Here is a 23,699-nt window from a genome sequence, read left to right on the forward strand (position 1 = left end):
ATTTTATTTGTATTTTGTGGAGGTTTTAAACCTCCACAAACTATTAATAAGTTTGTTTTTGACAAATTCCTTTATCAATGGTAGTTATGTAAAGAAAAACTATTGATGAAAATAATGCCGCAAAAGAAAGGAATTGTAGTACAAATACATTTTAAAGAAAAAAATAACATCGAATAAAAAATGAAATAAGAGAACTTTAATGTTGATAATATTGGTATTGATGATGATCACGGTAGAAGAGATAATGATGATGATAAAGCAATAAAAATAATAGAGGTAGGAGTGATAATAATGAGGATGAAAAAGGTAGTAATAATGGTAGTAATGGTAGTAATTGGTTATATTGTAGAAAAAAATTTATGGAGGTTTAAAACCCCCACAAAACTAACTTTTTGTTATTATTTAATGGATTTTTAAACAGAGGGGTCGTATTATTCCAAAATAAAAAAGTTAAAGTTGAAGTGTCCATTTTTTTTAGATAAAAATCGTTTTGTCCTTCATAAAAATAGATAAGGATCGAATTGAGTGTTTATTCTAAAAGCAATGTATTACTACAAATTGTTGAGAATAATACACCATTTTTTTTTGAGAAAATACCTTTCACAGAGAAATAAAATAGACACAATCACAACACAAGAATTTAATGTGAAAACTCCAATTACTGGAGAAAAAACCACGGCCGTTGTCAAATGACAACCAGAGAATATCACTATGTGAAAATTGTTACAACACATAGACTTCTTTCTCTCTAACACCGGCACCCCAGTATACCCACACTCTCAAAGCAAATATTTAACTACACCTCACAACACTCTCTAATCAAAAGGTATAGAGGAAAAGAAAAGTCAGATACAAGCTTTAAGTGTTTCCGACTGGTGCAAAAAATATGGAGAACTTAGCCTCATATTTATAGCCTAGGCCACCCACTCCATTTGCTATCCTAAGTAATGTAGGACTAATTCAACCAAATTCTAACAATCTCCACCTTGATTGAAATAGTCACACATCTTCAGCTTCCATAGTCAACACCGACAATTCTTTGCTGCCATTGTCTATACCGACAATCATAGTTCAGAGAACTATCATACTCCACCATGAAAGTATACTCACTTGGAATTAGACCACTCCAAACATTTCGCCTTGGTACAGATCGAAACCTTGCTGAAAATTCATGGTGCAACTTCCAAATTGGCTTTTATTGGAAGTTATTCAGCCATCAACATAACTTCGCCACACACCTTGCATCTCAACGCCAACCAATGCCTGTGTGCAATTGTGGACCCGATTGCCACAACTTATGCTTATCCATGGCAGTGCGGCAATACCATGAGGATACTTCTTGTCTTCTAGAGAACATCATCTTCTCTCATAGAGAGAGCAATATTGCAAGTATCATATTGAGAGCCTTTTTCTGAAACCGCATTACCTGGACAATTTCTCTTTACATGCTCAAGCTTTCCACATTTTCAGCATGTTACACTCCTTCCACGATTTTCTTTTCCATAATTGTCACTTCTAGCTACAAGCGCCAAATCTGATGAAATGCTACCTTTATTTTTTCATTCTTCTTTCTTCAGCAATGAGCTTACTGGCAACTTCTTCAAAATTCAGAGTTTTCTTCCCATACATTAAAACAGGTTTGATATACTCATAGGAAGAAGGGAGAGACAATATGAGCCTCAGTGCCTTATCTTCATCATTAATTTTCACTCCAATTGCCTCTAATTCAGAGACAATACCATTGATAGCACTAAGATGGTCGGAGATTTTTACATTGTGATCCATGCGTAGATTATGAAACTGCTCCTTCAATAACAACCGATTTGAGATGCCCTTTGCTTGATACAACCCTTCGAGTTTATCCCAAAGTTCCTTGGCTGTTTTCATTCCTTGCACATTTGCAAGAACATTCTTAGCCAAACACAGGCGAATAGCACTTGAAACTCTCAAATCTAGTTCATCCCATTCTTCATCTTTCATACCAGAAATCTTCTCCTTCAACGCCTTGTGCAAACCTGATTGTATCAACACATCCTTGACTTGTATTTGCCACAAGGCAAAATTGATTCTTCCATCAAATTTCTCTATTTCAAGCTTCACAGCACTTGAATATCCTGACATTGTTGCAACCGTATACTGGAATAATATAACTCAACTGTAGACCGTGCACTAGGAAGGGTCCCCAGGAAAGAGAGGTGGGTCACAATGGACACACTTAAATACCAAGTCTTTCCTTAGCCAGAACCTTTCCAAACTGCACTCTCACAGTGTCACACTGTCTTCCAGCAACAACAACAGCAACCAAAGATCAACCTCAAGTCACAGGACAAAATTCTTTTCTGATGTGGAAGGTCAGACTAGGCTGCAACCACAGAGCATACTAAGAATAAATCCTACTGAACCGAAGCTCTGATACCATATGTTGGGAATAATACACCATTTTCCCTTGAGAAAATACCTTTCATAGAGAAATAAAATAGACACAATCACAACACAAGAATTTAACGTGGAAACTCCAATTACTGGAGAAAAAACCACGGCCGTTGTCAAATGACAACCAGAGAATATCACTATATGAAAATTGTTACAACACATAGACGTCTTTCTCTCTAACACCGGCACCCCAGTACACCCACACTCTCAAAGCAAATATTTAACTACACCTCACAACACTCTCTAATCAAAAGGTATAGATGAAAAGAAAAGTCAGATACAAGCTTTAAGTGTTTTTGACTGGTGCAAAAAATATGGAGAACTTAGCCTCATATTTATAGCCTAGGCCACCCACTTCATTTGCTATCCTAAATAATGTGGGACTAATTCAACCAAATTCTAACACAAATACCGTCATAAAACCCTAATGAAATGAAATGTGTATCTAATAGTTATCGGATTTTAAACCTTGATTACATAAGTTAAAAGCCAGAAGCCTTTTATCTGTACTCTATCCTATATTATTATAAGTATTCATATCAAAAGAATTGGTGTACAATTTTTAAAAAATATTTTTTTTATCATATATAATTCATAATTTATTTTCTTGTTTCTGACACTTGATTCCAAAATCTCTTAACTAAATTATAAATTACTTATTAAGTCAACTAATTTCACTTTTATCATTTTTATATGTTTAATAAGTAAAACCATAAATTAACTCTAGCTAGTATACATAATTTGGTCATGAGAATAGAAGTGTTGGCAAAGATTAGTGATATAATAAGTTATTGGGCTGGAAAATGAATAATTGATCCAAGAAATAGTAGTGGACTATTGTGCAGAAAGCCCAAAACTTCAAAGCATGACTCATAATTTAGTCAGAACTTTGCATATGTAAAGGCTTTTCTCTCATCTGGAGGGACGATGCTCTCAACAGGAGAGGAACCATAGAACCTTGGGTTCTGTTTCACTTGAAACTCAATTTATAAGAGGTTGAATCCTTCCCTTTTCATTCACGAAATCATCATATACACCTCCTTCCGCCCCATTCATCTAGGTTAGCAACGTTTCTTACATTACCTGAAACAAACATAGATAAACACAAGATCATCTCTATTCAACATATCCAGCATAATGCGTATCAACTCATATAATGTCAGAGAGTTACCAAAATACTAAATAGTTTGTCCACAACCCTCTTTCTCTACCTCTCTAAGTTTCCTGTTTTTTCGGACCTGCCGTCCAATAGTAAACCTTCATCTTCTTCACCTTTCTCTCTAAACCATCAACCACAGTCCCTATTATCAACATAATAGTCTCTCCACTCATCTCCTTCCAATTCTCAAACATGACTAGACCAAACATGGGTACAGATCCTATAGAAGGAACTACCATCACCCTCAATTCTCATCCAAGCCCAGGCTTCAAAGCAAACAGTTTCAACTTAATTGGAAACATCATCACAGACAGAGAGCTAAAGTATAAGGCCATAAAGAACTCGATCCTAGGAATGTGGGGCAATCCAAAAGATGTTACCATCTCAGAAGTTGGAAGGAACAAGATCCTCATAAGCTTCAAAGACAGTCGCACAGGAAATAGATTCCTGAGGAATGGTCCGTGGAATGTCAAGGGACATCTGATGAACCTTCAAAGGTGGTTGTATGGGGAGTCTATCCTGGACGTCAACCACGACTTTATGGAATTCTGGATACAGGTGCATGGGCTTCCTGCAGAAAGATTAAATGCTGAAACTGCCAAAATCATTGGAGATATGATCGGAATAGTGGGAGAAGTGGAAGACCCCATAAAAGAAGGCACCCTACAAAGGAACTTCCTAAGACTTAGGGCAGCCATCAACATTACACAACCTCTTCAGACAGGATTCTGGTTGAACAGAGGAAACAAGCCCAAATCTTGGATAAGCTTCCAGTACGAAAGATTACAGGACAACTACTGCTTCAAGTGTGGAATCATTGGCCACGAGAAGAGAAACTGTGACAAGCCTCAAGCCATGGCATGCTGGGACCTTACCAAACCAAAGTATGGCGTAGAGCTGGGAACAGAAAGGGCAAGGCCACTACACTCACCAAGGGAGGAAGAAGCATTGGAGCAACAAATCAGGGAGAACGAAGCAGCGCGTGGAGATCAGACGCTGGAGGATGAAGGTGTCAATAGCAAAAGCACTGAAAACGACCCTAAGAACCAATGGGTAAAAGGAGTAGAAGAAATAGAGGTCACTTCTGGAGAGATTAAAATAAAAGAAACAGATGGAAGAGGCGGCGAAAAGATGGAGGAGCAGAGAGGAGATATCCCACTGCCACAAGAAAGATGGCCAGAAGATAGAGACACACGCCTCCTGAACATCCTCGGAACAGCAGTTCACAACTTACGAGGAATAAAAGGAAAAAGTGTGATGGGAGAAGAGGAAGTTTCAAGAAAAGAGAAGTAGACAGGGCCGGAAGGCATATCTCAGGAGAAAATTAGGATCCAAGATGGGCCATCATACTGGATGAGGCCCAACTCACCACAAGTCCAAGATAACAGAAGCAAAGAAATGATAGAAGGAAAATCAAACGATAAGGGCCTAAGTAAACCTCAATACCCAATAAATTTAATTCACCCAGGGCAGGATACCATATGGGCCCAACGAGGAGGAGATTGCCAATATGATCATCCAGCCAACCCTCTCTCGGGCCCGTGGAAACAGGAAATGGGAAAAGAAGGTAGGCAGAATGAAGAGGTCCAAGAAGGGGACAAGAACAACGTCAACCTTAGATGGGCTACAAGAGAAGAAGCCAGAAAATGGGAAAAAGAAATGAGCCAGGAGAAAAAGCAAGCATACAAAAACCAAGATGGAGTCACCTACTATGTTGAATTGGCTCCGGAAGATGAGTTTGCAGAATCTGAAGCAAGTAACAAGGTTAACAAGGACATGAAGATATGGGAAGAAATACTCAGCATAGGTATGCAATACAATTTGAAGATGAAGAGGAAAAGAGAGCACTCATAAATCAAAGCACTGACCAACTCCAACTGGGAAGATGACCAAGAGTCAAGGAACAGCAAACGAAATAAAGGAGTGGCACAGAAAGGAAACAACATGGATTTGGACGAACAAGAACCAACTTATAAGGCTAAGGAGGCGGGCCCACACATGCCCCCACCCCAACCATGATTATCCTAAGTTGGAACTGTCGCGGTATGGCGGCGACTGCGACAGTGTCCGAATTAAAAAATATGTGCAAGAAGCACAAGCCGGCCATAGTCGACTTAATGGAAACTAGATGTAAGGAAAAGAATGTAAAGAAGTTTGCTAGGAAGCTTCAGTTTAAGAATAGTTTTTGTGTATAACCCCGGGGCTTGTCCGGGGGTCTGTGCCTTTTATGGAATGAAAAAATTAGTACTTCAGTTTATTCTTGGTGTCAAAATTATATCATTGCAGACATAAAGAGCAATAACAATCCAAACTAGAAGTGTTGCTTTACATATGGCAATCCAATTTTCAAACAGAGAAGGAGAACTTGGCAAGCTATTAGTGAGTCCAAGGACCTGATGGATGAACCAAGTTGCTTCATAGGTGATTTCAATGACATCCTTCATCAAGAAGAGAAGATCGGCAAGCACCCCAAACCACGCATACAAATAGAAGAGTTCAGGAATCTAGTGCACAAGAAGAACCTCATGGACCTGGAACTCAAAGGCAGTAAATTCACTTGGTTCAGTAACCCAAGAGAAGGCTTTGTGACAAGAGAAAGAATAGACAGAGCTCTAGTAAACTGGAAGTGGAGACAGATCTTCAACCATGCCAAACTGATAGCTCTACCTGTAATATCTTCAGACCATTGCCAATTATTACTCAACATAGAACCGAATCAGAGGGTTCCAAGGCAGTTTAGATACGATGCCTACTGGGACGATAAGGAGGAGTGCAAGGAAGTCATAAGAAAGAGGTGGACATCCAAGGCACAAGGTGGAGACTGGAACAATTTCATGGAAAAAACCAGCAACTGCATCAAAAATCTCCAAGAGTGGAACTGCAAGAGCTTCAAAAGAGCCGACGAGGAGATTACTAGATTGCAACGTAAAATCCAAAATCTCCGAAACTCCCATCACAACCCAAGACAGCAGCACCAAATTGAGAATGCTAAACAAAGAATTAGAGAACTATGGAGACAAGAAGAAAAATATTGGGCTCAAAGAGCTAGAGTGAAATGGCTCAAATGGGGAGACCGTAACACAGCATTCTTCCACGCTTCAACCATTCAAAGGAGAGATAGGAACCGCATTGATAGGCTGAGGGATGCAGAAGGGAGATGGGTACAAGAACAGGAGGAAATCTTACGACTCATAGAAGACTACTACTCCAAGCTTTTCACTTCCAGCGGGCAACCTAATTTAGCAGAATGTATAAAAGAGGTCCCCAAAAGAGTCACTGAAGAAATGAATACAGATCTCCTGAAAGAAGTCACAGAGGACGAGATCAAACAGGCAGTGTTTAGTATGGATGGTTCTAGAGCTCCAGGGCCAAATGGATTAAATGGTCTTTTTTATCAGAACCATTGGAGCACCATAAGCAAAGATGTATGTGCTGTGGTTAAAAATTTCTTTCAAGGAGGCTCCATACCAAAACAAATCAATGAAACACAGGTGGTGCTCATCCCAAAGATTAAGCAAGCAGAAACCTTGAACCAGTTGAGGCCCATAAGCTGCTGCAACTACATTTACAAAATAATATCTAAGGTGTTAGTGGCTAGATTACGGGGAATCATAGATAAGATCGTTTCACCAACCCAAAGTGCATTTGTCAGTGGAAGACTCATTCAAGATAACATAGTCATAGTCCAAGAAGCAATCCACAGAATAACAAGTAAAGGGAAAGAAGCCACCAAGGACTTAGACATCAAGCTCGATATGAATAAAGCTTATGATAGGATGGAGTGAAAGTTCATAAAAGAAGCGCTAAAGGCCTTCGGGTTCCATCAAGAATGGGTGAAGCTCATAATGGAGTGCATCAGAAGTGTGACATATAAGTTCAAGATCAATGGAGCTCTAACCAAGGAAATCATCCCACAAAGAGGACTAAGACAGGGAGACCCCCTTTCCCCTTATCTCTTTATCTTAGCTTCTGAAATTTTTACCATTTTAATGGACAATGCCCTAAACAAAAAGATTATCACAGGAGTTAAGCTAGCACCTAAAGCACCAATTATCACTCACTTACTGTTCGCTGATGATTGTATCATATTTTCAGGGGCAGAAGAGGAGGAAATCTATCAACTAGTACAGATCCTGAACCAATATACCTCGGCCTCGGGACAAGTGATCAATTTAGAAAAATCAGGAATAATCTTTGGTAACCAAATTCCGATCCAAACCAGAGTCAACATAGAAGACATTCTCAACATTCCAACTTGGGACAGCCCAGGGAGATACTTGGGACTCCCGGCTCATTGGGGAAGGGCGAAAGGCAAAGCTCTAGAGTGGATCATGAAAAAAGTGGAAGAAAAAATAGAAGGATGGAAAGAAAGACTGTTAAATCAAGCTGGTAAGGAGGTCCTTATAAAAGCAGTCATTCAAGCAATTCCAACATACGCCATGAGCATTCTAAGGTTCCCCAAATCCTTTTGCAATAAATTAAATGCCAAAATCGCTAAGTTTTGGTGGAGAAGTCAAGGAAGAGAAAGAGGGATCCATTGGAAGGCTTGGCCAAAGCTATGCAAGAGTAAGAAGGAAGGAGGACTCGGTTTTAAGGAGTTTCACCACCAGAATACGGCGCATTTAGCCAAACAGGCTTGGAGAGTGATCAGGAACCCGGAAGCAAAATGGGTACAAGTGCTCAAGGCTCTATATTTTCCAGATTGCGATTTTTGGGAAGCGTCAAAGCATCGAAAGGGCACATGGATATGGAACAGCTTACTGCAAGGGAGGGAGCTTATAAAGAGTAAAGGAAAATAGAGCATAGGCAAAGGAAGTGGAGTGAAGGTATTGGGTGATAACTGGATTCATGGATTCAACGAGCCACTCAAAAGAGGAGGCAGTGATAATCAAAGAGTAGAAGAACTACTAACACCTTCTAGAGAATGGGATAGAGCGAAAATCCAAAGGAGTTTCCCCCCAGTTGTAGCAGAAAAAATACTCCAAACTCCAGTAAGCAGGATCTCTAAGGAGGACAGATTATTGTGGCCCTTCAGGAAGGATGGAGAATTCACAACCAAAACAGGGTACTATGCGGCAAAAAAAGAAGAAGACGAAAGAAGTCACTACTATAGCCCATCATCAAGCTCAGTGTTCGAAGAACTATGGGAAGGGATTTGGAACATAAAGGCACCCCAAAAAATCAAAATGTTCCTGTGGAAGGTCGCACACAACATCATACCGGTAAGGGCAAATTTAAAAAAAAAAAAAGAGATTATTGACAAATAGTGTTTGTCCGATCTGTGCGCAAGAGGAAGAGACCAGTGAACATACTCTCCTGCTCTGCGATTGGACTAGAGCAGTGTGGTTTGGCTCACAGTCACAATGCACGCCAACAAACCAAAATGTCAGATCAGTGGGACAATGGCTACAACAAATGTACATAAAGTGTAAAGAAGCCAACAGAACGGAAGTGGACCAGAATTGGAATAGAATTGGCATCACTATGTGGACAATTTGGAAGGCTAGAAACAACTACGAGTACAACAACATAGAGCCTAATCCAGAGTCTACCATCAATCATGCAAGAATAATAGAAAAAGAATACAATAGCCTAATAAATGAAAACATCTCCAAAGTCAGAGAAGACAACAAAGGGAGATCATTACCTGTCATTTGGAGACCTCCTCCTCAGAGCTGGCTCAAGGTAAATTCTGATGCTGCTTTTTCCATTGGAACTAAGTCAGGGGCAACAGCTTCAGTGATCAGAGACCATACAGGAAAAATCTTGGGGGGATCTGCAACAGTGATTCAAGCAAACTCAAGCCTATCAGCAGAGGCACAAGCATTAAGGGAAGCTGTAATTCTAGTGGAGAATTTAAATATTCAAAGAGCCATCATTGAAACAGATAGTCTGCAGATTGTTCAGACTCTCAAGTCAAGGGATACAATTTGGGAAATAGACCCAATCATTCAAGACATAATTTCTATTCAAAAAAGACTCTCAAACTGTGGTTTCACCTGGACCCCTCGAGAAGGAAACAGACTGGCTCATTCACTAGCAGCTCTGAAACTCAAAAATCAACTTCCTGCTATTTGGCCAACAACTCTCCCGCCTCAAATTGCAGACATCATCAGAAGAGAAAGAATTGGACTGCTTCTCCAAAATTCTCACCAGCAAACCTGAATGCATAGTTAGAGCAGTCAATAGAGCTCACTTTGCAAGCATGGCCAGATCTATGTTATATATATATATAAATAACTATATACTCTCATATATATATATATATATATATATATATATATATATATCTTTTAAAAAAATTGAAGATAAGATCTTCCTTTCGAGAATTGGATCTTAGTAAAAAAAAAAACTAATAGTATATATATATATATATATTATTATTATTATTATTATACAAAATAATATTTATTTTAAGAAAAAGATGAGGAATGGTTAATTGGCAGGTTAAGGGGATTGAGGATTGGAGCAATTGGGAAGGGAAGGCACCATTACCGCATAGAGGATCAAACCACCCAAGCTTGTAGTGATCCCATCAGATTCCTCCTATGCCAAAGTGCCGCTTATCTAGGCATCATTATTATCGGAGCTGTTTCTTCGCAAGCGGCTTCCAGCAGCCTAGCTTCTGTGAGTCGGAGTAGCGCTCCTCAAAAACTATCCGCCTAAAAGGGAATGAACAGGGGAGCGATTCCGTCCTTCTTCTTCTCCGGAGAGCCGGAGCGAACTGGGTCTCCGCCTTTGGCCAACCTGATTCAGAGTTATCCTCTTTTTCTCCAGTCGTTAGTTCTGGAATTTGCCTCTTCTGGTTTAGTGCGTTAAGTGAGAGTGGTTGGTTGAGAGAGAGAGGTAATCTGTTGTTTGAATTAGGATAGTTAGGCGGGCGGGTGTGGGGCTCGGTTCTATTAGTGTGTGGGCCGGGTGTCCGGCCTACACCAGGTCCAAAAAAAAAAATCAGAACTTTTCATTGGTCATGTTAACTAACGTTTTTTATTGCTATTTTAAAAATATAAGAGTTTAAAGTTTATAATCTAAGAATTTAAAATAAAAAATAATTTTAAAAAATTAACTAATATTAAAACAAAAAAATAAGTCTAGTGTATACTCTCTTTGAGTGGGTTTCACCAGCAACAAAATTAAAGTGCACTTAATGTGAACTTGAAAAATAAATGAGCAATGCTAGGGGGCCAGCAATTTTTGTGATTGTTAGCCATCAACTAGCCATCAATGATGATTTGATGGTGTGAGATTGGTGTAAAATTTCATCCAATAGCTCACCTTCCTCTACTGGTTACATGCTGGCTAAAATTCAATAAAACTGCTGGCCTCCTAGACTTTTCCAAAATAAATATGATGTATAAATGGATAAAGAAAAGCATAAAAGGAAAAGAAAAATATATATCACAACAAAACACAGTTTCAGTCGACTTTACATAAATTTAATAGATAGAAATCGTTAGATAAAAATTTAGTGAATCAATCAAATCATCTGACGACTCTCAACTATCAACTTTCCATAAAGTCGACTGCTCCTAACATAACATAAACAAGATAAATTTAAAGAGAATCCAATCACAACAAAACCATTGAAGACTTCATCTTCAACCTATTATAGTAGTCACTCCAACAACGACAACAAGAACAACACCCATCCACATTCCCTTCGATTCACCACCATTTGATGAACCTTCTGTGGGCGAAGCCTTCCCTTCACCGGAGGAGGAGGACGACGACGAGGATGGCTTGGTTTTGTCAGCCTTAGCCTTCCCTGGCGCCGGCGCCGGAGCCTTGGCGGGAAGCACGACGTCGAGAGGGAGAAGCACTTTGTCCACCTGGTATATGGCGAGTTTGCTGTCTGTGTAAACGGTTCCGGTGATGGAGGCATTGACGGCGCCGGTGGTCATACTTACATGGCTGCCGCCGTAGGTGGTTACGTTGAGCTGCAGCCTCTGAGGGTCGTCGCCGGCCTGCGTCTGCACCGGGTTGGTTAGCGTGTCGAAGTTGGAGATAGAGATGAAGGAAGAGAGCGTGTGGAACTGCAACAACTCCACCTTCTTTCTGTCACTCAGAGAGTTCAAGAATCCTGGTTTGAGTTTTGAGAAGGCAGTATCTTCGGGTGCAAAGAGGGTTAACCCTCCAGAACCAGAAGTTACGAGCTGCGAGTTGAGCTGGTTGATGAGTTGTGTGGTTTCCAGGAGGCGGATGAGGACGGAGAATCTTTTTGCTTTCTTCAGGATTTGGATGATATCAATGGTGGGGGCTTTTGGGGCCGCTGCGATGGGTGCGCCGCTTGGTGAAACCGGTACAAGGGGGACTGTGCTGAATCCTGGGGATGGTGCGGTGGTTGTAGGCGGAGATGGAGCGGGCTGGGTTGGGGAGAGTTGTGCTAAGGTGGTGGTGGTGAGTGCTAGTGATAGCAATGTGACAGAAAAGAAGAGAGGTTGTTGTTGTTTTAAATTTGTGATCTTCATTTTTCACTTTTCAGTGATGAGAGTTAGTTTCTTTTGTGTTAGTGTTAATTAATTTGAGAGAAGGGGTTTCCTTTATATATTGAGGACAGATGCATGTAGTAATGAGCGAGATTAATTAATTGGATATGTTTAAAGGTGGAAACTAGGTGGATCAACTTCACGTGAAGTTATATCTGAGAGCTGTTATATGGTTTGACTGATTTGACTAAATTTTCATCTAACAGCTCTTAAATATCAACTTCACGTGAAGTTCACCATATTTAAAAGGCTTAGTTATAACTACTTATCAGATTAAGGCTAAGAAACAAAGGAACTTAAGTTGGAACATTTCTTAGCTGTGAATGATGGTTCATTAAGATTAATATGCATGCATGCAACTATTTTGCTTTCACATCATATATATTTTGATATGATATGATGTTTGTAAAATGCTTTTGTTGTCAACTTATTTGTATACATTTAGATATAATGATATGTTTAATTATTTATCATTTTTTTAAATATAACAGTGCAGTTGGAAATATAATATAATTCTCAACTCATGATTGGTGTGTGTATAGGGTGAGTTAATTACTCCGATCCATCGATCAGGGAAAAAAGGGAAACCAAATCAAATCATCAGATAAGTGGCACCCTATGAAAGATTATTTAGGAAAGGATTGAGGAACTAAGAATCACACTTTGGACCTACTATACCTTCTCCGATGTATCCACCTAATTCTCTCTATTTTGATATAATATATCCCATCCTAATCAGATTGAGATTGATGTGTTTGGGACTTGGGAGATATATATCAACAATAACTATAACGACATATATTTTCTTTGCAATTTTATTTCCAGTTTGTTCAAAATATTTCATGGATCTTAAATTACTCTAGAAGTGTATGGTCTGCACATAAGCTGTAGTAAGACGAAATATATGGAATGTAAGTTCTGAGAAGGGAAAACTCTAATATAGAGGTGGAAGATCGGAGAAAACATCCTAACAAAAGTTAAAAGTTTTAAATATCTTGGGCGCATCATATAGAATAATGGAAAGATTGAACAGGATCGTCAAAATGGTAGAGTGCATATGGTTTTATATGCGATAAAAAGTTCCTTTAAAACTTAAAGGTAAATTCTATCTCACTGCTATAAGACCGGCTATGCTTTATGGTACGGAGTGTTAGGCGGTCAAAGGGGAGCACGAACATAAGTTGAGTGTGGCAGAGATGAAGATGTTGAGATGGATGAGTAGTCATACGCAATTGAATAAAATAAGAAACGAAGATATAAGGGAGAGAGTTGGAGTAGCACCCATTGTGGAAAAGATGGTTGAATTGCGTCTCAGGTAGTTTGGACATGTGAGAATAAGACCGATAGAACACCCAGTCAGAGGGTGGATGAGATAGAAGATAGATAAGGGGTGAAAGGCAGAGGATGACCTAAGAATGCCATCCATGAGGTGGTCAAACGAGATTTACATGTAAACAGTCTTTTTGTAAATATGATAGAACATAATGGCATCGTTTGATTCATGTAGTCGACCCTACTTAGAGAGACAAAGCTTTCTTGTTGTTGTATTATATTTCTAGCGTTATCGATATAATAACTAGAACGTTAAGAAGGATGTATCAATATGTATATACATGGAACAAAATTACATTAATGTACTCTGTAAAATCATTTGTTTTTTCTCCAATCATTGTTGCTAACGTTACAAGGAGTGATTTTTTTTGGCAGCGACATGAAAGGAGTGATTGATGTTCTTATTTTTAGGTATCATCAATTGGATATAAGGAAGTAGCTATTTCAATAAAGATATCCTTTCAATTCACACCTAAAAAAGAAAGCAATTTTGCTTCATTTTATGCAAAAACACTTGAGAATTCATTGTGAAAAGTTATTCAGATAAATCAAATTATACTAACGAAAATCTTATAGGAAGAAATAAAAAATGTTATATATACATTAAAAATCAACTACCAAATTAATCAATAAATATGTTATTAAGATTGCATTTTGGTACCAAATTAAACAATGTGAACAATGGATATATCGGATGTTCAATTCATTAGGTGTACAGATAGTTATCATAATATTAAGATTTAGGTGCGTAATTTGGGATGTAGTGTTATTGGGTCAATTTTAGAATCATTATTCACATTGTTCATAAAAACTATTGTCTATCTAACAAAGTCTAAACGATTAAATGCATAATTCAAAACCTTTTACAACAAAACAATCATTTTTCTTTTTAAATTATATTGGAAGACAAAAGAAGGAAAGAAGCCAAAGGGGTTCACATACAGCTTTCAACACCAAAAGAGAAAAAGAAACAAACAACATAGAGAATTCACAAAAATCATGCACAGTTCTTGTTCTAATAACTTTGACCAACATCATGATCCAAACGGGTCTTCACTTCAATCCTTCATCAACTGAAAATCGTTAGTGCTGCAGCAAAAGCAACACCAATTGACACCAACATTGTTCCTTGCACACCAAGCAACTTCAATGCCCCAGAATTCTCCTTTGTTGAATCTCCCTGATCAGTATCTTCTGCAGAGGAGTTATCCTTATCGGCTTTTGGTGATATTGCCAAAGCCGGTGCCGGAGCTATAGGCTTAGGCTTAGAGAAATCCAAGGGAATAAGCACCTTATCAACATGGTAAATAGCAAGCACCTTATCAGAGTAAACAATCCCTGTGAGTGTTGCATTCACTACCCCAGTTGAGATATTCACACTGTTACCATATGCAGTCACATTAAGTTGGTAACCATTGGGGCTATCACTGGCCAGAGTCAAAACAGGGTTGCTAAGAGAATCAAAATTTGAGCTTGATACGTAAACCGGAAGAACATGGAATTGTATCAATGCCTTTTGTTGGCGATCGCTTAGGGAGTTGAAGAACCCTGCTTTGAGATTAGAGAAGGCACCATCGTCCGGTGCGAAGATGGTTAAGCCTCCGGTCTTTGATGTCACCAGTTGTGCATTGACTTGGTTGATGATTTGGGTGGTCTTGAATAAACGGATCATTGTGTTGAAGTTCTTCGCTTTTCTTAGGATCTTGACAATGTCTTCGCCCGAAGAAGTATCGGATGTAGGTGACTGTGGAAGTGATGGGACTAATGGCTTCACTGGTGCTGCAGCTGGTGCTGCTGGTGCAGGTTTTGGTTTTGTTGGGGGTTTAGGAGCTGCAGCAGGTGATTGTGCTAAAGTGATGGTGGAAAATATGGGAGAAAGTAGTACTAAAAGAAGTGAAAAGATGATACTTTGCTTCATTTTCTTATTGGTAATTGAAGCTTGAAAGTTTTGTAGATTGTTTTGCTGCTTTTGGGGTAGATGCAATATGCAAATGATTAGGCTAATTGCTATTGCAATGAGTGTTTGCTGTGAGGGAATTGAAGGGGTGGAAGTGGCTTTTATAGATGCTAAAATGATGGGTTAGGTAAAAGGTTTTAGTTATGAAAATGACCTCTATTATAAAGGGGAGTGAGGCTGTGTATCTTATCTGTCATGACAGTTTTGCTTGGAAATGCAGGGAATGGATTAGTGAATGAACCCCAATTAGTTGTGAGATGATACTAAAAAAGATGCCAGTTTTACAGATAAGGCAGCATCTCCTTTTTCTATTGGGTAGAAAGATGTTAGATCAATTCACTTGAGAGAGATATAATAAGTTTATTGTAACTGTTTGTGTTAAAATGTTTGTCATATTATATGATAATTTTCTCTTGTTTACATACAGAAAAATGTTTGAAGAGTCATTTTTTCTGTACTCATTTAAGATTCATTCCTTTAAAAATGGAATCTAAGTACACAACTACACATGAACAATATATATGGACTATGTTGTTTCCCTCTAAATAGAATCAGAAAAGTATATGCTTCCTTATATACATGCATTAGATCTTGAAAGGTATTGTTTACCATTCACTATTTCAAAACCCTGTTTATATGCACGCTTTTATAGTCCTCTATCATTACTCAATATGATATAAAACCAAATTAACAAAAATGGTTTCAAGACATAAGACTGAACTCACAGATTTGTCTTGAAATAAGACAAGTTCTTGCTTACATTTTCTGTTCAACAGAACAATCAAAGCAATAATTGAGACCAGTTAATAGAGCTCCAACAAAAGATACTGCCACAGTAGTTAATAAAATTTTGAATTGAATCTAAATTTAAATTTCTCATCAAATTTATGCCTGGAAGGAAAAATATACAACATCTTATCACTAAAATGGAATAACTACATCAACTACATTCCTAATTTTTCTTCATTAGATATATAACTACATGCTTTTTATTAGATTAAATGAAAATAAGGATTGGCCTTATGAAATTGGACCCTATAACATGAGGAGGAAAAAAAACCGGCCTAAATACAGACAAATACAAATTACAATGGCAGTGGGATGGATCCTCTGAGAGATTCCAAAAACTATCTTGGAGATTTTGAAGAGAGACATCTCCCACATGAGACTAACTTCAGCAATGCTCTTGGTTTTCGGGTTCGAATTTTCAAGCGGGACAGCTGCCAATGCAATTAAATAAATCAATAATGTGTATAGTAATTAAGCAAATGCAAAACAAAATCTAAAAATATGCACTTTCACCAACACAATCACAGCATATGAAGCTGAAGCATAAAAACTACAAACATATGCATCAACACTGCTGTATTTCTAGTTAACAGTCTTGCCTGAAAAGTTTGAATATATTCTTGATGGTGGATAAAATATTATTATTTTTATTTACTTCAAAAGAAAAAGGTTCATGTATGAATTCTAACATTAAATTTAGATCATGCAAAATATGATTACCTTCTGACGGGTTGCTCTTGATGCTTTCCAGCAAAGTAAGCTCCTTGATCTTGGTTCCAGTTTCCTGCAGAGTAAGAATTTTAGAATCAATAGGCAGTTACAAAAGAGACACTACTAGTTCACTGAAACAGAAAAACCATAATAGTACCCAGGCTAATGGAGATTTTAAGCAAGCTACCATCCTTGAATTACAAAGTGTACACATAGAAAGAAAATGGATAAGAAGCAACATACAGATTCTCTAGTTCAAGCTTTTCAGCAATGGAAACTGCTTTGCGTTTCGACCACCCACTTCGCTGGCTTTCCGCCTGCTGGATTACATGAGCAAGAGATACCTTACTTTTTACAATACTTTTACTTTGACCTTGTTCCCTAAGCTTTCTGCGGTCCAAGTGAGACTTAACTATTGGATTTCTTTGGGAAGCTGATGCTTGCCCTATACTTGAACCTTCTACACTTCTGTAAGATGTTGCATGAGCATCAACTTGCTGTGCATCATTCTTGTGCTCTGCTGGAGAAGCTGCTTCTTCTATGATTTCACCCCTTGGATGAGCTCGAGCGACACCAACACCACTTAATTCTCTAATTTGTGACGAATTATCATCAGTAGCAGGCAATGTAAGAGGAAGTTGAACAGCTGAGCCCGCATCTCTAGTTGACTCGCATCTAATTTCTATCGTTACAGATGTTCCGAGGACAGATTCAAATGCTTGTAAAATGTGACCTGTGAACTTCTCAGCCGTGGATTTGGTCATTTGAGAACTAAACATTAGCTGCACAGTTGGAGCTGCACAATATTGCATCCATTATCATTAGATAAATGGTAACAAATTGTCAATACAAACAACAAAAACAGGAGTGAGACACATAAGCAACCTACCATAATAATAACAACAATATCAACCCATTAAACCAAAAAGAAAGCTACTTATGTAAGCAAATAAAAAGCTACATAACTGGATTAAAAATCACTGTTAACTTTATGATGAACCCAAAAGCAAGTTTTCAATGCATTTTGCTACAAGGCCCTTCAGTTGACTAATATTAAGTGTAATCAAATACATAAACCAGTTTAAAATAATTCTTCACAAAGCAACATGCAAAAATGAATAGCGAGGAATTGATGTTTACCTGCTCCAAAACTGACAGAGATCAGCTTGCCTTCTTTATACAAAAATTCTCTCAGTCCAGTAACTTGAATCCTCTCAAGAACCTCTAACCACATCTCTTCAATACCTTTATGGTTTTTACTCAATATCTGCCTTTCATTCATTCTACTCTTGTTGGCCATATGGGAATAAGTTTGTTGAGTGGCAGAACCAGACACACCGAGTCTTCTTTTCTCTGTACTAGGATCCTTTGTCATACCATTAGCTGAGTGTCCCGCATGGAAGTTTTCTAATCTAGAATCTACTGATAATTGTCTTGCTTTGCTGGAAATTTCAACAGGGTTTCCATTTATTCTGGTTGCTTCTCTCACACCAGAATTGTTTAGAGCTAGGGGACTATGGTTGAAGCTATTATCAGATGAAGTAGGCATCACATATTGTTGGTCAGGAGCAAGTTGAAGCAATGCAGCTGTCAACCACGTAAGCTTATCATTGGACATCCTCAACTGCTTTTCAGCCTCAGATAATGTTTTTAGTGCTTGGCGAAGCTTTTCCATGTCTTCTTTAGACACTGATACATAAATCAACATCAGCAGTTTGTAAAAGGATAGTAATGAAATAAATATCTTTCAACATGAAAACAGATTAAGGCTCTCCCAGTCTCCCTTCTTCTGTCTCCACACCGACAAGTGTATAAAACCAAAAAGAAAAACATTTTTTCAAGGATAGCCAGTTTTGGAATTGTTCAGCATTAAAGTTTTGCATTTGTTTCAGATATAAGAACTAAGTCTAAGATTATCAGTATCATCTCAGCTTACAATGAATTTATGACTTTGATAAAATCTATAACTTTTACTCACACGGCTGTCTCCGGAAGAACTTTCTTCTTCGCCTTTCTTTTGTGAAGTCATATGTCCCAGCAAGTATATCAGTTATTACTGTGGCAAGCTGTGACATTAAAGCTAATGGCTCAACACCAGTTTCCATGATCACCCTCAAATTCTTCACAGTATTGACTGTGTCAGCAGATAATGCCAAATCAAGTAGATCAATCAATTTCTCATCAGAGATAAGCCCTACCTGAAGAAAGAATTTAAGTTCAGAGCAAGTTATCTATAGCAACAAAAAATATTAATGCCAGTTGATAGCAGAATATAGTGATCAATGAAAAACAGAATTGTGCTAATAGAAAACAACTTACCAGTTCCTGAACAAGAGGAACAGATATTCTCTGCCCAAGCAAACTAAGTTGTTCAAGGGTCATCTCAGCATCTCTCAACGATCCATCAGATCTTGATGCAATGAGTTTCAAGGCATCCTTATCAATATCTAGGCCTTCCTTGGTTGCAATCAACTGCAATGTATATATAATATCTCCATCCTTCAGCTTTGGAAAAAAGAATTTTTGACACCTGGATATTATTATATGAGGCAGGACATCAAGACTAGAACTGACAAGGATAAAAACCACACGTCTAGGTGCTCGATCAATGACCTTTGATATGGCATTCCAACAATCCACTGATAAAGTATCACAGTCATCAAAAATGAACACTCTGTACTGTGATGGGAGCTGGGATACAATCATATGGTCAAGAAGATCCATGATACTCTCGAAGTCAAAATTACTGACTGGGCCAACTTCCCTTATATTTCTACTCTTGCCCATATCATGTGCCATGCAATAATTGCAAAAGCCACAAGGTTTCGGGTGTTCTGAAGAGTTACAATTCAATGCTCTGGCAAATATGCGGGCACAGGAAGTTTTTCCGGTGCCATGGGGACCATAAAACACATACAACAACCCAACTTTTCTCCTCATTACTGCATTCGAAAGAGCTTGTGCCACTAAACTCTGTCCAACCATATCTCTGAAGGTTCGCGGCATATACTTTTGTGTTAAGCTTTGATGTCTACCATGACCATTCCCTCTCAACTTATGTTGGTCACCAGATCTAGCTTCAGAAGCAAGGTCAGAATCAATATCACGGTTGAACAAGTTATCACCAAAAAGACCAAGTTCCCCGGAATAGTCATGGGACCAACAAGCATTTTCAGTGCTCCCAGATGCATCAAGTAATAAAGGCATTGCTTCTGCATCAGATTTAGTAGATGAACCTGAGTGCTCAGATGCCACAGGCATTTCAGAAATATTTCTTCCATTGCCATTTAACCCTTTCCTTAATCTTGAGTCAGATAAACCACAAGTAAAACTTCTCCCTGCCATGTCAAGGAATGTTTTACCTCTATGATGAATCCTGGACCAATTCCATGGAATACCACAACCATTTTTTGGAGCTCTAGTAACATTTCCATCTAGGAACTCATCAGCCTCCTCTGAGTGATATCTCTGGTGGGCTGAACCATGAGCTAATGAGTTGGAGGCCACAGATAATTCATTCTCAGCACCAGTATCTCTTGATGCTGTAGCCACACGAGCTCTTCTTGCACTTCGAAATTTACGCCTCTTTACCCGACTTCCATGACCACGCACACTGGCTTCTGCCTCCTCAATGATTTTCTCTTGTCTAGGAAACCTTCCACGAAAATGAATGTTTGATGATGCTAAATCATCACTATCCAATGGAATATCATTAAGCTGTTCAGAAAGGGTCTTAACTTGAACATCTCGAACATTTTTCCCTTTATGTTTCTTTCTCCCTTTAGATTCAGAGTGCCTTGAAGCAACATCTTCAGACAAAGTTTTGGCAGCTTGACTTAGATGCTGTTCTTGACTAACATCCACATAATCAGGCCTATCACTCTTTCTACCAGATTCTTCTCTCCCAACTCTCTTCCCATCCCCAATTCCACTCTTGCTACTACGCTCACTAGTTGCTGGCACCCCATCATTGCCTCTACTAGCATCACCTGGAGCAACTCTTGATGTACCTATGCTCACCAAGGGCGGCGAGGTTCCAGACAACCTCCTCCCTTCCTTCCGGCGCTCCCCGCCCACAGACCTTCTTCCTCCATGGAGCATGACATCATTTTCAACCTTTTTGAAAAGCATATCAACCACAGAAGGTGAGTTCCATGATTGAGGGCTGGCCGAAGGGTCCCTGAGGGAACGTGACCTCTGAAGCACAACAAGGTCCCTCATGAGGGACCTATCAGCCAGGATAGGGCTGTTCTTGTGCATGTGGTTCTTCAAGTGAATGCAATTTGTTAAATGTATGTGATTGCGTAGATGATCACTGACATCACCATTGGCATCCTTGAGTACCCTATTGCGGACAGCCCTAGTCATGATCAGAACACCAACCTTTCTGACACCAATATCTCTTCTAAATTAAAGACATAAGATAAAAAATCTCGCATTTTTACCTGTACATGAGCCAATTTTTCACAAATATTTCAGCAAAAACAATAGGGAAAAATAAATGCACATTCGTGAACACCCCTTAATTACTTGCAAAAATGCCAAAAATGAAGTTAGAATTGAACTCACCAAAAGGGGGAGAAACACCAGGTCTTGCAGTCAATTATCCCATTAAGCAAACTTAACTCCACAAAGACACAAGAAACACACTTCAAGTGGAGGAATTATTAATCAACACTCAACAGAACTTCCCTGTTGCTACACGGCACACTCCATAAACAAAATCAAGTATTCCTCTAACCCCATTGAGCTAAACGAAGGTAGAAAAAGCTAAAAGAGTGAACTTTATGCTGGTGCAGCAAAGAAGCCAGCTTAGAAGTTCAAATATCAAGCACCTAACAAGGAACAATTTTGGGGTCAAACAAGCATGCAGAAGAGAAGAATCTAAGACCCCGTTATCCAAAAAGCTCAAAAGAAGTGCAAAAAACACAGAAAGCACCAATCAGGCCAGTGTTTGAAGAAATGAGAGGTGAGAATTAACTAAGCAGCAGGAGCATAAAGAAAATGATGTAACATTTCCAACAGTAGGAAGCAAAAAAAGAAAGAGAGAGAGAAAAATAAAAGCTAAAGGTGGAAGTAGAAGGGAGGAAGAAGAGTTGAATCACCTGAATGAGAGAGAAAGAAAAGGGGAAGATGACCCTTTTGGATTATTAAGGTGTCCAGATCTCTCATCAGCAAGGTTCACATGCACTTCACGAGGGAAAGAAAACGATAGTCCAACCCATATCTCACTCAAACACTCACTCAGCAGTGTAGAGAGAGAGAGAGAGAGAGAGAGAAAGGGGTGGTGAGTGGTGAGGGTTGAAACTTGAGAGGGAGGTATGGATCCGTTGTGGACAGAGAGAGGACAGTGAACACAGGACACTCTCTGCAAATAAAGCGGTGTGTCCATTTGCTGCTAAGCATGCAATTTCAATTTCCATTTTATATTTTTTTTTTCCTTCAACTACATAATATTAAAAAATAAGTCAATATTTTAAAGAATAAATTACATTTGTACCCATAAAAGATACAGATGCTGACAAATATATCCGTATAAGAATAAAACAACAATTATAATTATGAAAGATGGCTTTTCACTTCTGTGTTTCAAGAGTATCTCAACGTTAATTACACAATTAGTTCGTTAAGGTATTCTTAGCACACATAAGTTATCTTATGTGGGTACAATTGTCATTTTATTCTTATATGGATACATTTGTTAGTATTTATATTTTTCATGAATATAAATGGTAATTTATTCATATTTTAAAAGTTAATTTAAATTTATGCTATCTAAGTGAAGATACAAGTGCAGTGTAATTAACTTTATATAAAGTTGATATTTAAGACTCGTTAGATGATAATTTAATTGAATTTGTCAAATTAAATTTTACTGGTGAGTTTTTCCACTAAAATAAGTTTTAAAAATATTTATTATGAATAATTAGAAAAGCAACTTTTTTTTTGGGGTGAAATAAGGTTTATTTCTTAAATTGTGTGATTGCCAATTATTTTAATTACTTAATTTGAGTCTTAAGAAGATTCATTCTTATAAATTCAAAGTTGTACTAAATTGTTATAGAAAAGGAACCTCCTAAAATTTGAAATGGGCGTCTTTTTAGGATTTAGGGTTATTGGTAAGTATATATATTAGGCCAGCATTTTGTACGTACGCATCTTTTCTACTGATTATTGTTGGCGTAGGATAGGAACAAAATTAAATGATTTTTAGAAGTTTGTGGATGCTTAAATTTGAAAGGGGCCAATGAACCCGTCCCGTTGAAATTCTTGGTTGCTTGTTGCTTTAGAGGTAAACACTTTCTTATTTCTCATGCACTTTATAATAAGGTAAAAATTGAGGTGTAGTCTAATAGCTAAGAATTGTTAAATAAAAAATTTTGTCAAATCAGTCAAATCATCTAATAATTTCAGTTATCAACTTCACATGAAGTCAATTGTACCTGAATTTTCATCTTATAGTAATTGTAGCTACATAATAATTGTATCTACAGTTTAATCTGAAGTCTTCTAAGATGAGATTCTAATTAATTAACAAATAAAAAGAAATATAAACATGAACTAAGTAACATATATAGTGCATTCTAACTAAGCAACTTATATATACATTTTGCACCGAAAACAATGACATATATGTACTAAAAAAATATTAGTATTGATTCATTTTCAATGCAACCAGTTGTTATTACTAGCTCCAATAACTGGCTACTAAAAAAATGTAAGTGCAGAAACCCGTACACTCATTATTGATCTAGTGGTTTTGGTACTTGTTCAATTTTCATGCAAGAATTTTACAGCGGTGGATGCTCATGGAAGCAAAAGCAAGTATGCA

At 38.1% G+C, this 23,699-nt stretch overlaps 4 protein-coding genes across 4 annotated transcripts; 1 reads left to right on the forward strand and 3 right to left on the reverse strand.

The window, feature by feature from the left end:
- Positions 1-9,007: 9,007 nt before the first annotated feature.
- LOC130955380 (uncharacterized) lies at positions 9,008-9,757 on the forward strand. The gene has a single exon (XM_057882216.1). The coding sequence runs from the start codon at positions 9,008-9,010 to the stop codon at positions 9,755-9,757; it is 750 nt and encodes a 249-aa protein (XP_057738199.1).
- Positions 9,758-10,892: 1,135 nt separating this feature from the next.
- On the reverse strand, positions 10,893-12,111 carry LOC130956362 (fasciclin-like arabinogalactan protein 11). Its single transcript, XM_057883399.1, has one exon. It carries the CDS (start codon positions 12,058-12,060, stop codon positions 11,191-11,193), a length of 870 nt encoding a protein of 289 aa, XP_057739382.1. The 5' UTR covers positions 12,061-12,111; the 3' UTR covers positions 10,893-11,190.
- A 2,160-nt stretch (positions 12,112-14,271) lies between these two features.
- Positions 14,272-15,424, reverse strand: LOC130955801 (fasciclin-like arabinogalactan protein 12). Its single transcript, XM_057882772.1, has one exon. It carries the CDS (start codon positions 15,326-15,328, stop codon positions 14,480-14,482), a length of 849 nt encoding a protein of 282 aa, XP_057738755.1. The 5' UTR covers positions 15,329-15,424; the 3' UTR covers positions 14,272-14,479.
- An 800-nt stretch (positions 15,425-16,224) lies between these two features.
- Positions 16,225-22,189, reverse strand: LOC130956243 (protein STICHEL-like 3). The gene is made up of 8 exons (XM_057883290.1): positions 21,973-22,189; positions 21,437-21,702; positions 19,187-21,312; positions 18,846-19,065; positions 18,008-18,556; positions 17,111-17,663; positions 16,877-16,940; positions 16,225-16,587 (listed from the first exon to the last, which is right to left on the reverse strand). The coding sequence occupies exons 3-8, from the start codon at positions 21,233-21,235 to the stop codon at positions 16,495-16,497; spliced, it is 3,528 nt and encodes a 1,175-aa protein (XP_057739273.1). The 5' UTR covers positions 21,236-21,312; positions 21,437-21,702; positions 21,973-22,189; the 3' UTR covers positions 16,225-16,494.
- Positions 22,190-23,699: the final 1,510 nt, after the last annotated feature.

The sequence above is a fragment of the Arachis stenosperma genome, chromosome 10, assembly GCF_014773155.1.
Source record: "Arachis stenosperma cultivar V10309 chromosome 10, arast.V10309.gnm1.PFL2, whole genome shotgun sequence".
NCBI classification, from domain to species: Eukaryota; Viridiplantae; Streptophyta; class Magnoliopsida; order Fabales; family Fabaceae; genus Arachis; species Arachis stenosperma.